The sequence below is a fragment of the Drosophila guanche genome, unplaced genomic scaffold, assembly GCF_900245975.1.
Source record: "Drosophila guanche unplaced genomic scaffold, DGUA_6, whole genome shotgun sequence".
NCBI lineage: Eukaryota > Metazoa > Arthropoda > Insecta > Diptera > Drosophilidae > Drosophila > Drosophila guanche.
In genome coordinates, this window is record NW_022995748.1 from 3,078,113 (window position 1) to 3,090,732 (window position 12,620).

General features: G+C 42.9%; 2 protein-coding genes across 5 annotated transcripts; one reads left to right on the forward strand and one right to left on the reverse strand.

The window, feature by feature from the left end:
* Nucleotides 1–984: 984 nt before the first annotated feature.
* Nucleotides 985–10,405, reverse strand: LOC117584261 (protein Hook homolog 1). 4 transcript variants are annotated; one of them, XM_034273068.1, is made up of 7 exons: nt 10,281–10,405; nt 8,096–8,580; nt 4,352–4,683; nt 3,395–4,298; nt 3,235–3,333; nt 2,451–2,543; nt 985–1,639 (listed from the first exon to the last, which is right to left on the reverse strand). In XM_034273068.1, the coding sequence occupies exons 2-7, from the start codon at nt 8,576–8,578 to the stop codon at nt 1,439–1,441; spliced, it is 2,112 nt and encodes a 703-aa protein (XP_034128959.1). In that variant the 5' UTR covers nt 8,579–8,580; nt 10,281–10,405; the 3' UTR covers nt 985–1,438. The 4 variants fall into 4 exon arrangements, with proteins under 4 accessions (XP_034128959.1, XP_034128960.1, XP_034128962.1 ...); XM_034273069.1 differs by lacking the exon at nt 10,281–10,405 and adding an exon at nt 8,793–8,855 and having other exon boundaries at nt 8,096–8,578; XM_034273071.1 differs by lacking the exons at nt 8,096–8,580; nt 10,281–10,405 and adding an exon at nt 6,882–7,099.
* Nucleotides 10,406–11,353: 948 nt separating this feature from the next.
* Nucleotides 11,354–12,598, forward strand: LOC117584680 (26S proteasome non-ATPase regulatory subunit 14). Its single transcript, XM_034273709.1, has 3 exons — nt 11,354–11,491; nt 11,554–12,325; nt 12,390–12,598. The coding sequence occupies exons 2-3, from the start codon at nt 11,561–11,563 to the stop codon at nt 12,549–12,551; spliced, it is 927 nt and encodes a 308-aa protein (XP_034129600.1). The 5' UTR covers nt 11,354–11,491; nt 11,554–11,560; the 3' UTR covers nt 12,552–12,598.
* Nucleotides 12,599–12,620: the final 22 nt, after the last annotated feature.

Here is a 12,620-nt window from a genome sequence, read left to right on the forward strand (position 1 = left end):
CAGTGTGACCGGGGAATTATTGATCAAATATACCGATAGACCCTCTGAAATATACCGAATTATACCAAAATATTACGTAAATATACCGCAGTCTGAAATCATATTATTCGTGTTTGATGTTCTATTTGATATGACTAGCTTGCAAAGAATTTTGATTCTAATACAATAGTTTAATCCGATTGAAGAATCAATAAAGTTTATTATAAATACTCCCTTTTGTTGAATTGTAACTAATTTTTATTTGATTTTTTCATTTAAATCTGGAAGCAAGGGAGCTTTGTCTCCTCATTTTAGCGTTTCAGATATGAGCTAATGTCGGAGGAGCCATGTAGAAATCGGAGAGACTCGTGGGCCGCTGACCTAAGTATGTATGTACATATGTATCAGCCGGCTTGCTAACTACATTCTACATTGCCATACCCTATTTTGTCCAAAATGAAGAAAATTAATACATATGTATTAAGACTTGAATAAAAACGTTTGAATGCCCCGAAGTATGTATATGTATTATCAAACGGGAAACACAAAACAAATATCCCTAAATTTCAGAATAAATTAAGTTTGCTTCAGAATTTTTCCACGCTTCCTTCCGCCAGCAAAGATCCGAAATCTGTGACATCCACAGTTTTGAATTTACAAGAAACCGTAAACTGAATCAGATCGGATCAATACAGAATGAAAATAGCAAATTGCTACCCAGTTTCATGCACATTTCCATGGTGTGAAAACGGAGCAGTTCCGGTATAAAAATGACTGGGTTTGGTTTTTTTTTTTAATTTTATTATTTATTTATTTTATAGTCTCATCAGAAAAAACGGGAAAAATATATAATTTTTAAATGTAATCTTGGTTTGCCATGTTCCAAGTTGCCCCAGTTTTATCCCCTCAGCGTGGATGAAGAATCGCCAGCAAAGGACCAGCAAAATGCAACTTCATCTGGAACGATATAATATCTAAAGGACTATTTTTACCACCCTGCATGGATTAAATCAAAATTTCAACTTTGCATTTATTTACCATTAATATTCCGCAGAAACACGACGAAAGCTACTACACAAGTATATGGTATTGTTTAGTACTTACTCTCATTTGATTATCTACAACTACAAAAAGTACCTAGATTTTGTAAAATAATATTCTTCATCATTTCTGTTTTCTTGTTTTTATAAAGGACGTTTTCGTATGCCTTATCGTTATGTTGGAAATCATATAAATAAAATTAACTTATGGGACAAATATTAAATCGTTTCCACACGGAATATGCTGTTGGATCCCTTAATTTAACAAAATTATTCAGTTGAATAAATAAAATTGCAAATAAATTCGCTAACCAATCGAAACAAAACAATGAGATTTTAGCCGTGGACTAAAAGTGTAAACATCGTTTAACAGACTTTCTCGTGCCAGTTATCTCTACTATAAATATAATATAAAGTGCTCAGGCCAGACGTGCCAGTCCGATCTTCTGCTTCTCCTCGTCGGTAAACTCGAGTATGCTCTCTATGGCCTGCAGGTGGCCCTGCGAGTTCTCCTTGTCCGTGAGGAAGTAGAAGATGGCGCTCTTCAGGAACTGCAGAGTGACCTCCGGGTCCACATGGGTGCGATTCTTCTGTGCCTCCAGCAAGCGTCGATAAATGGTCTGTGTATGTTTGGTTTCGTTTTTCATGTTTCGGATAGGTTGGGTTAGTCAGAAAAAAAGAGTGCAAGAAGAAGTTGAAATAAGTTTGATGTTGATCAGATTGTGTTTAAGGTAAGGTAAGAAGAAATGTATTTACAATTGGTTAATTTCGTTAGTTAATCGTTGATGGTGCTATGCCATATGAACATTTAGGTTATGTTATGTATGTTTGTAACACTGAATAAAGTTGAGAGGATAATGTGTCCTTTGGGCAAAAGTTTAATTGGGAATTATATGTAGTTTCGTTTACTGGTTTAACGAGATTACTGGAGAGAAAACATTGGATGGACCACATGCTAAATGGAGCTAGTTTAGAGAATTTCTTTATTTTTGTGTGTTTGTTCTGTTATAGAAAATGTCATCTAGCCATGTGTGTCATGATGTATTTATTAATGGTGTTGAACATACCTCTAGTTGATTTGTTTGGAAATTTACTTACAAAGCAAATCGTTTATTAAAATTATCAAATTGTTCCCTTGGATACAAATTTACGAACCCAAAAACCTTACCCGTGCCCAGTAATGACGGCGCAGATGTTGACGAATGAATTTTGGTTAGTCTCGAGACGTTTTTGGATGGAAGGATTTTGTGGATGATAAAACCCAATGTTCGATATAGCCAATGTGCTTGAGTAAATCATAAATTGCAACCAAGAATACCGATTTTTTTAAGGGAATTTTTCAAAAATAAAATCAACTGTTAGTTGGGTAGACTGTACGTGGGTTTTGGGAAGGGAAAATTTGTTTTTGTTGTTGTTGTTGTTATTACAAACCTTACGCGCGCCAAGAACCCACAAAGAAATCGCCTCCTTTGCCGTAAGGAGAGCTTGATTACTGCCGCACTCCCTCATTCTACACTCTGATGCCTACAAAAATAGTTTGGGTTTTGTTTTTGTTTATGGTTACATATATGACAAAATTTTTAGAATTTCAAGGATTTTTCTTGTAAGGATAAAAACAAAGTTAATAATTTAGTAATGGAAAACTACATAAAGGGATACATTTTTTTGGACCTTCAATAGGAACGATTTGGACTTTAAATGTAATAAAAGAAACGAACGGTTAACTGTACTTTTTACTGCCATGCACTTTACGAGTATGTTCTCCACTCCGATCTACTGTACGTGACTGTACTTATTCTACGATACTTGAACTCGCAACGGAATGTAAATGAAACAAAACAAACGCATTGAAAATAAACGTTGCTTTTAATGTAGTGTGATTAAACGTGTTGTGGATAATAATTAATTAATTATGAAAATGGTACTTAATGCCTAATAAACGAAATCAATCGAAAGTGTTGCTTAATTTGTTAGTTGCCTAATCGATTGGCGGACATTTCAATTAGTTGCAGCTTTTACAGCCAGGCAAAGCGCCAAATTGAAGTGCCACGCCCCAACCGAATGCGCACACAGACATACAGATGTGGAGTAGATGTGTAGAAGCGAATGCTGTTTTTGATGTGTTGTGGTGTTGTGGCGGCTCTCACGATGCAACAAAATGCAACACACAAAACAAAACCGAAAATAGGATGAGGAATATATTGAAGAATCTTACGCGTATGTTCTCCAATTCGTCCTGGGTGCTCTGCAGCTGGTGCAGCAGTTCGCTGATCGACACCTTGCTCTCCGGTTGCCTCTGCGCCAGTTCGAGTGCCTGAAACGGAACGTTTGGAATGAAACACGATTTCAGCCAGCAATAACAGACACAACTGTACCTGATCGGCGCGAGAGATGCGCTCTGATTCCTGTCCCTGCTGGTACATGTGCAGATACATCTTGTTCTGCTTGTCTTCGTGCTCGACGAGCTTCCGTTGCAGGTCCTCCAGCTGCTTTTCGAGCTCACGGATGCGCTGCTTCGCCTGCTCGTAGTCGGGCACCATGTCCGAGTACCGCGTGTTGCATTCGGCCAGCTTCTGCAGCAGTGCCTCCACCTTGTCGTTGTGGCTGCGCTTCATGTCGCTGGTGGCTCCGTCCTGGCTGCGTATCAGCTCCTCGATCCGGTGCTCGTACATGCGAATCAGCTCCTGCCGCTGCATCTCATAGTTTTCGAGACTGCTGGCCGCATCCTCGCCTCCACAGGCGGCCTCTGGCTCCGCATCGGGCGTGGCCGTGCCACAGACCTCACTCTGGGTCTGAGAGTCCTTGGAGTGGACTGAGGACATGGTGAGATCCTCGAAGTGGCCCGAGTCCGCATACGAGCTTTGCATCTCAGCGGATATCTGCATAGCAGACAATTGCTGTTGTTGGTGGCGCACCAGGTGCCGGGGACTGCACTTCTCATTTCCCTCGTCCACCATATCCACAATGGGCGAGACGTCCTGGGAGGTCTTAAGCTCAGCTTCGCGCACAGTCACCGCATCGGACGAAGCGGATCTTTCCTCGGGTGAACTGAGAGACGCCTTGAACAGACGCAGTTCGACCACTTCACGTGTGAGACGCAAGATCTCAGAGTCCTTCTGCTCCAGATCCTGGCGCGCTATGCACAGCAGCTCCTTGAGGCGACGCACCTGCCGCTGGGCCCGCTGCGTGGGCGTCAGATAGTCGGGTCCCACCTGCCCCGCGTAGTTGGAGCAGTGCACCACATACTTCATCTTGCGACCACTGAAAGTGGTGCCATTCCTTAAAAGAGAGCAGAGATTAGAAGGCGATCGATTAAGCGGCTCTACACCTACCTGGCCACATAGGGGTGCTCGCAGGACATGGTGGAACGTCCCGAGGTGGTGGTGGCAAAGGAGTACATCGAGTCTAGATCATCATCCAGATAGGTGCTGGGCGAGTCCGGGGTCACTGGTGGCGTCTTTGGGGATACCTTGCTCTCGTGCAGCGTCGACAACTTGGATGAGGATGCAGTGCCAGTGCCCTGGCCGGCCACCGCCTTGATGCAGTTCCCCTGGCGAATGCAGCTGTGTGCCACTGTCGCTCCAGCTGGTGATGGTGTGTTCAGTGGCGTCGTCTTGGTGTTGGTCCTACTTCTGCTATCACTGCCGCCGTTCAACTTCAGAGACTGCAAGACAGATGCATAGATTGAGCTATGAAGACCGATCTGGACTAGACTGGCCGAGATCTTTCGCACAAATCCGCAGCTCGATGCTGTGGCTGCCTTCTCAATCGCCTCAACTTTTTCTTACACTATTTCTTTTACCTTTACTTCAGTTTTTTTCTCTAGTTATTTTCTAATTTTGTTGCGCTGCTGCTGCTGCTTAGTCGTGCATGGATTTCATTCATTTTTGCAACATTAAAGAGAAAAACATGGAAACCAATTCAAATTTTCAACGCCCCTAAAACCAATTTGTTGCCAGACATTTAACAAAGTATTTTCTGTCCGTGTTCGCTTTTTGCTTACTTTCATCCGAGTCCCTCCATCTGACCACCAGCATTTTTGTGGTCAATTAGCCGCTCATTAGTCCAGCTCCAAGGGGGTATTTAACATTAGGAACTAGCTAGTAAGCCCCAGAGCCCTAGCCGGACTACTACTTCATTCGCGGTTGCCCGATTAACCGACTTGGACTGACAAATTATGCAAAAATGCATTTATTTCTGTGAGTTTCTTGAGCTCGTTAAATTCTTAACACTTTGGCAAAAAGAGACTAAAGAAAGACTCGTATCTTCTCAGTTATAAATGGCTTTGTTGGCTAATGAAGATTCGAATTTAAGAAAAGAGGAAGCCTTAACTGGTTAGAACTTTGCCATCCGAAGACAATAATATAAACTCCTACAAAAGCTACAGGAACGAAGGACATTGAAGTGACAACTCAAAGGCAAATCTTTCCCAAATTATCTTAACCAAAGGAGAGTTTCGAAAGGATTTTTCCCTATAGATTCACGAATATAAAACACATTTAAACACAAGCTGCCAACGATTAGAGCCGGAAGTTCATTGACCCTGTTATGCATTATTTGTTCGTTTGTCCCGATGTAAAGTGATTCAAGAACCACTGACCCACTTGCAACGCTAAACACTCGCAGAGCGGACAACTCATCAATTGGTTGACTGAAATCGAGACGGTGACAGCGATTTCGAATACAAAACGAAATGGGCAAAAGAATCTGACAAATCAGTTTAACTTTTCTCTTCTCTATCTAGTTAAAGAATGGGAGGGGACTTAAGCACGTACTAGGCTTATGCGTGTACCTACATATATTACCCAACCATTAATGAGTTTTTTGCTCCATTTAGTGGCTCTAGTTCTGGGAAACATTTCAGAAACTCTTTACGCACGGCTACACAGTAGTTTAAGCAAGACTAAAAGAGAAATAAAGAGACTGAGGTCGGTGCAATGGGCTAACATACGGGTGTTGTTTGTGGGCATGTCATAACAAGCCTCCAGCCAGAAGCGGTTACATTACGCACTCGAGTCGGGTCTTCTACTTAATATAAATTTAAAACCTTTCCACAGTCACGTCCAAGCATCTAGCTTACCCTATACGGAGCCCAGGTGACTTCAATTAAGCTGCCGACTATGAAAAATCAATGACTTTGATGGAAACCGAGAGGGCGTTGGAAATGGAGCGGCTTGACAATGCAGGTGAGTGCCAGGACTGTGCTATGTAATGGACATTCTGGCCCACTTGGCTTTGGCAGTCAGCCAAGTCCAACTGTTCTGGTCACGTGCTGACAATCACTATTCGGTTACACTGAGAGAAAAAACTAAAGCAGGACTCCAGCTAGAGTCCTTCAAAGTCCTTTAATCCCTACAACTTGTGCAAATGTAACTTTTTTATAAGTTCCTTTGCATTGATGATTTTTTTCTCTGAATGTAGTTTGTAAACTGCAGGAATATGATTTGGCAATGTTTTAGGTGCAATACAAAAGGACTCAAAAGCTTGGCATACTTTTCAGGGTCAGCAAGGAGGGAGGAACTTTCTGAAGTGCACTTTTTCCTTTGAGCTCTATTGAAACATGTATACATTTCCCATTTCCTATGCTGTGGCGGAGATTTCACTACAAAAATAAATAAAGTGCTTGTTCTTCTTTATTTTGAGACTGCTGAAAGAGAACCAGCATCCTCTCCTAGTAGAGATTTCAATTAATATTCAACTTGGCACCATTTGATCACCATGACTAGGTAATTCCTTTTCACACACACACATAATTAAGGGTCAAATCAATAGAAATTATTTATGCATGAAGCCAAAGGGCCAACGAACTGCCACACTAATTATTGCTAAAATGATACAGAGAGCCTCCATGCAGGTAATTACCATTTATAAGCCATGGCCGAGACGCTTATGAATTGCCGATGCCTTCAATTAAAGAGGTTTTCACTGTACTGTGGGGCTCATTGGTTCTTCGGTAGCAATAACCTGAAGGCCTCACTTGCACGCGTTGTAAATGTTTAAACTTTATGCAGTAACAGGGCCGAGGGGAGGGCCTGTGAGAGAGAGGGAGCTCTGCCAACCGAGAATCTTGTGCACGCGTTCGGTCGAAAAAATGAACTGAAACGCAAATCAGTTGGGCACATGGCAAAAGGGGAACACGAAAAGCAGACGAAGAAGACACCGAAAAGAAGCAGCAAAGCAAGCAGCAGCAACAACAACCCTGGGAAGCAGCAGCACCAGTCGCTTAAAAGTGGAAGACGGGGGAGAGAGAGAGAGAAAGAGAGTGGGGCTGCGCACTTGCATTTCCCTGGCCCAACCCCCGCAGCAAAAGCAGCACAAGAGCAAACACAAACAAACCACAGAGCATCAGCTGTTTCCTTTGGTACACTTTGGCAAACGGAACAGAGCCGCGGAAGTGGAAACGAAACATATGCCCGCCACCACCTTAAAGGTGTGCTGTGGTGAGATGGGTTCACTGTTTGTTTGCATTTCACTCCCTTCCCCTTAAGAATTACGCAAACCCAGCTTGAGGGGTAAGTGTGCATTTTTGGTTTCTTCTTTTGCTTGCGCTATGAATTGCCGGAGAAGTGAGACGGGTGGCGCACTGGCTCTCAAACTGTAAGCTGCACGACATTGCCAAAGTGTCAAATTGGAATTGTAATTGGTTGCTTCTGTAAACAGCACAGAATCAAACAAACTTTCGTTTGCATAGAATGGGAGCCAATCCACTTTCAAGACCAAAGAAAGATAAAGCTTGGTCTTAGTCAGTATTAAGTTCTGATAACAATTGGAAAAGAGGAAAGGAAAGCTACCTAATGTACTTGACCATTCTTTCCCTGTCTCTAAATGTTCCGCTCTCAGTGCTCATAAATTGGGCGTCAGAGAACGTCCTTTCTCTATATTTTCTTTGTTGTTGTATATATGGAAAAGTTTCCATTATCAAAGCGCCGCTTCAGTCAGCAAGTTTCGTAATTTCCATTGTACTTTGTACTACGAGTGCGTGTTACACCGTCCTCGCGAGGGAGGTTCGATGTACGGTTCATAGGTCAGCAGCGGCAAGCGAAAATCAATATTAAACCGAACCGCCCACAACTTACCATATTACGGGGCCTGCTACTGCTGCTGCTGCTGGTCATGTTGTTGGCCATTTCCAAGCCGTCCGGTAGGTCAGCGGACTCCTCCGGGGCTAGAGACAGGCACTGGGTTGCGCTGCATAATGCATGGACTGCATCCGCTTCCTGCTTGGACGACGTTTTGTGGCCTAAATTGCTCCAGCTGCGATTACGCCTCAAGTGGATGGGACCAGAGCGCGAACCGAACGTGGAAGATGGATAGGCTCCGAGCTTGGCGCGCGTACTGAATCCACCTCCGCCGGCAGGTCGCACGGAATCCGCGCCAAGCTGCTCTTTGGTTCCGCGCAGGCGCAGGGAAGCGGAACGGCGGAATGAAACCGCCTCGCTGGCCGCGGGATGGGGAATTCGTGTAGGGGTGGTAGATGTCGAGTTGGAGTCCTCATCCTCCGGCTCGCGTTGCTCGGAGGCTGGCGATGACGTCTCCGTGTACAGTAGTGTCGTCATCATCTGAAAGTGAAATGCAAAAATAAACTGAATGCAAATCGAGCTTATATTATAATTCCCCTTCCCACTGATTGGTTGCACTTTCGAAAATTGAGCAATTTTATAATTGAATGCTTCACATAAACGACTTCATTATCTTAAATGCTCGGCAGCTAATTAAAACTTTCTTCAGCGAACAATTCATTATTATGTACCCCTTTCTATGCACCTTCCTAGCCTATCCATCCAGCAATTGCACTGATTTGCTGGGCAGATCCAAAATGAAAAGTGAAACTAAAGCAGTTTCCCAGACATGCAACTCTCAGTTTTTATCGGTTTCGGTTTCAGTCCCCTTCCACACAGAGTCCTCAAGTTTTGTTGTGATGTTTGTAATGCACACAAGGGGTAAGGGTATATGAAGTTCGTCGCTCCCATCTTGCTATTAATTCATTTATTTTCTGGAAGTTATTGCGAAATTTGTGTTGAAGATCTTTTTCACTTTTGCGGCTGTGGTTGTCCGGCTGGGTCTGGTGTGCCACGGTTCTAGTTACACCAAACAACCTGAGCTTTCGAGTCGGCCTCTCGGCTGAAACAGTTGCGCACACATTTGACACTTATTTTGTGTTTGAAACTTATATGTATGTGTGTACTCATATAGATTATAGCTCCCAGTGATGGCAACAGTCAAAGTCGATCTCTTACTTTTATGACTACACCCTTGTCCGACCCAAAATCCCATTGAAGCCCAATATCTTCTTATCTACGATAATGACTTAATGTTATTTTTCGATTCAACTCATATTAATTATTTCTTTCAAATAAGGTATTTACAATGATCCCCGAAGTTTCCATTTAACCTCCAAACTCTTCTCTCTACACATTTTAACAGTTTACAAAAACCAAACAATTGTTTTAACCAGTTGACCCTTATTATTGCCTCTCCTCTGAGTCTGTCTTTCTCCTTCTCCGGCTCTTAGGGCGACTATCATTGTTAAGTATTTCCGCTCATTTCTTTTAAACATAGCAAACAGCAACAACCAAGACAAGTGTGGAGACAGCCCAAAGGCAACTCTTCTGTTTTTGGAGTTTTGGGTTTTCTGGGGCCATAAAAGGTCAATTACACAGCTGAACAAACGTGTTTTTTCTTTCATTTTTTTCAGCTTCAATTTGTTTCAGTTTTTGTTTTTCTTTTTGCACGTCTTTTGTAGTGGTATGCCATTAATGAGATTGAATGCATTTAACAGCATTTCTTTGAACTGGATTATTACTTTTACGTCGACAAGGTCAACGATAGCGTTTCAGTTGTCAGATGTGAAGTTATTTATTGAATGATAAACTGTGTGGGTTTCTTTCTTTTGATTAGTGGCAATGGCAAAATGTATTTTTACTTGAAAAATACACTTAATTTTTTCAGTAAACTTTCAAAATCTTATTTCAATATCGCGATTATTCTCTGTGGCGTTTTGAATTCATCGTGTCCCTAGCATAGACCCGGTTTGTTCTATGGAAGCTCAACTGTAATCATATGTCACGTTTCGCTCCAGAGATATTGCCTCTAAAAAGCTCCCGACTACCTACCCGTAGTTCTCTATGCCGCTCACTTATCAACAAAAACAATTTGCGGCCGTGTTACGATTCTGATAAGAAAACACCAACGAAATCATCCACGAAAAACGAAATAACAACTCAGCTAAAAATTGCCAGGGAGCAGAAAATGTAACATTAGTAACTCGATTCGCTTGAAACTGAAATATTTACACGCAATTTACATACAAATGGTTACACAGAATTTTAGCAACTTTTAAATGAAAACTCTGAACTGTTGGCTAAGTAAAACCAACTCAAAATGTAAACAATCCGCGTGCTGAGGGCGAGCGACAAAATGCAACTGAAAAGCCACCACGGAGCAGACGAGCTCAGAGGCAAATGGAAATGCTGTCGGCAGGTGGAAAAGCTATTGTTCAATTACCAAAGCGAGACGGAAAATGGAGTAGCAAATGTTGCAATCATAAAGCAAACCTGCAGCCGGTCTGAGGCTGTGCCGGTGTCTGATCTGCGGCCACCTTTGACTTTGCCGCCCGTTGATGGCATTTTAAACGAATTTTCGGGCGTCTGGGAGGGCACCATGAATGGGGCTCGGCCTGGGTGAAAGGCAACGGAAAATCAAAATGTTTTGTGCAATTAAGTGGCACAATAAAGACGGCAATGCATTGTTTTGCCGGCGACCTGATGAAGCTGCTATGAGTATTTCTCATGGCATTTGACGGGCAGCAGGCGATGGTGCATACATTTTGAATTGTTTGGTCTTGCGGTACATCGAACCACTCAAGTGGCACTCACTTTTCTGTCACTTTCTGTTTTAAATGTTTGGATTGCCACCGATAAAGCATTTTGAGTTGGCTTCAGTGCAAAATATACAGGTTAGCCGTGAATGAACCAATTCTCTCGTATTTTTAGATGGTTTGGGAGACATATGAAAGAATATCACCTTTTTAACGAAAACATTTCTATAAAAATGCCACAAAATACCGACCATAGTGACGTTAAATAAATGGTGCAAAGAAATGATGTGTAGCAAATGTGTGTTGCTTCCACCACATCTTTTAAAAAGGAGTCAGTATTGTAGAATATTGATTCCTCAAACGAAACAAATTATATATTCAGTGCTTAGAAGCATATCTAGCAAGTAATATTAAATAAAACATCAAAATCGAGGAATATGATTCAAGACTACGGTATATTTACGGTATATTTTTGAAATGAGAAGGTTTAATTCGGTATATTTCCGAGGGTCTGTCGGTATATTTTATTGATAATTCCGCGGTCACACTGTTACTATTACTTGCATTTTTACAAAACTTTGTGTTTTTTTGCAAATTTCACACAAAAGTAACTTAAAGTTACCTTCTACATATACATTATCCTCCAACTTTAAAGGTAAGCGGCGTGAATCATTGTGAATAAACTATTGTTACACTCATATACTGTCGCATCGACAGCCGTATTATGGACCGTTTGCTTCGTCTCGGTGGCGCTATGCCACAAGCCGCTCCACCAACAGATGCCCCTGTCGTGGACACCGCAGAGCAGGTCTACATCTCCTCGTTGGCGCTGTTGAAAATGCTGAAGCACGGTCGAGCTGGTGTCCCAATGGAAGTGATGGGTCTGATGCTGGGAGAGTTCGTGGATGACTACACTGTGCAGGTCATTGATGTGTTTGCCATGCCACAGACTGGCACGGGAGTGTCCGTGGAGGCTGTGGATCCCGTTTTCCAGGCCAAGATGTTGGACATGCTGAAACAGACGGGCCGCCCTGAGATGGTTGTGGGATGGTATCACTCGCATCCTGGATTTGGCTGCTGGCTGTCCGGCGTGGACATCAATACGCAGCAGTCCTTCGAGGCGCTCTCCGAACGCGCCGTGGCCGTTGTCGTCGATCCCATACAGTCCGTAAAGGGCAAAGTGGTCATTGACGCCTTCCGCCTAATAAACCCAAATATGCTGGTGCTGGGCCAGGAGCCTCGCCAGACCACCTCCAATCTTGGGCATTTGCAGAAGCCTTCCGTGCAGGCACTGATACACGGACTTAACCGTCACTATTACTCAATTAGCATTAACTATCGCAAGAACGAGCTGGAACAAAAGATGCTCTTGAACTTGCACAAAAAGTCTTGGAAGGATGGTCTGACACTTTCCGACTACAACGAGCATTGCTCCATAAACGAGGATACTGTCGCCGAGATGCTCGATCTGGCCAAGAACTACAACAAGGTTGGTTTTGGCGTGTGACCAGCGTGTGCACCAACTTTCATATCATTTTTTTTGTCACTTTCAGTCCCTTGAAGACGAAGAGAAAATGACTCCGGAGCAGCTGGCGATCAAGAACGTTGGCAAGCAGGATCCCAAACGGCATTTGGAGGAGAAGGTTGACAAGGTCATGCAGAATAATATTGTGCAGTGCCTAGGAGCCATGCTGGACACCATAGTCTTTAAATAAATGTTCCATTTCTCGCTCCCCCTCTTCCCCCACCCCATCCCACTAAGCTATCTTAATAACAAAGAAATA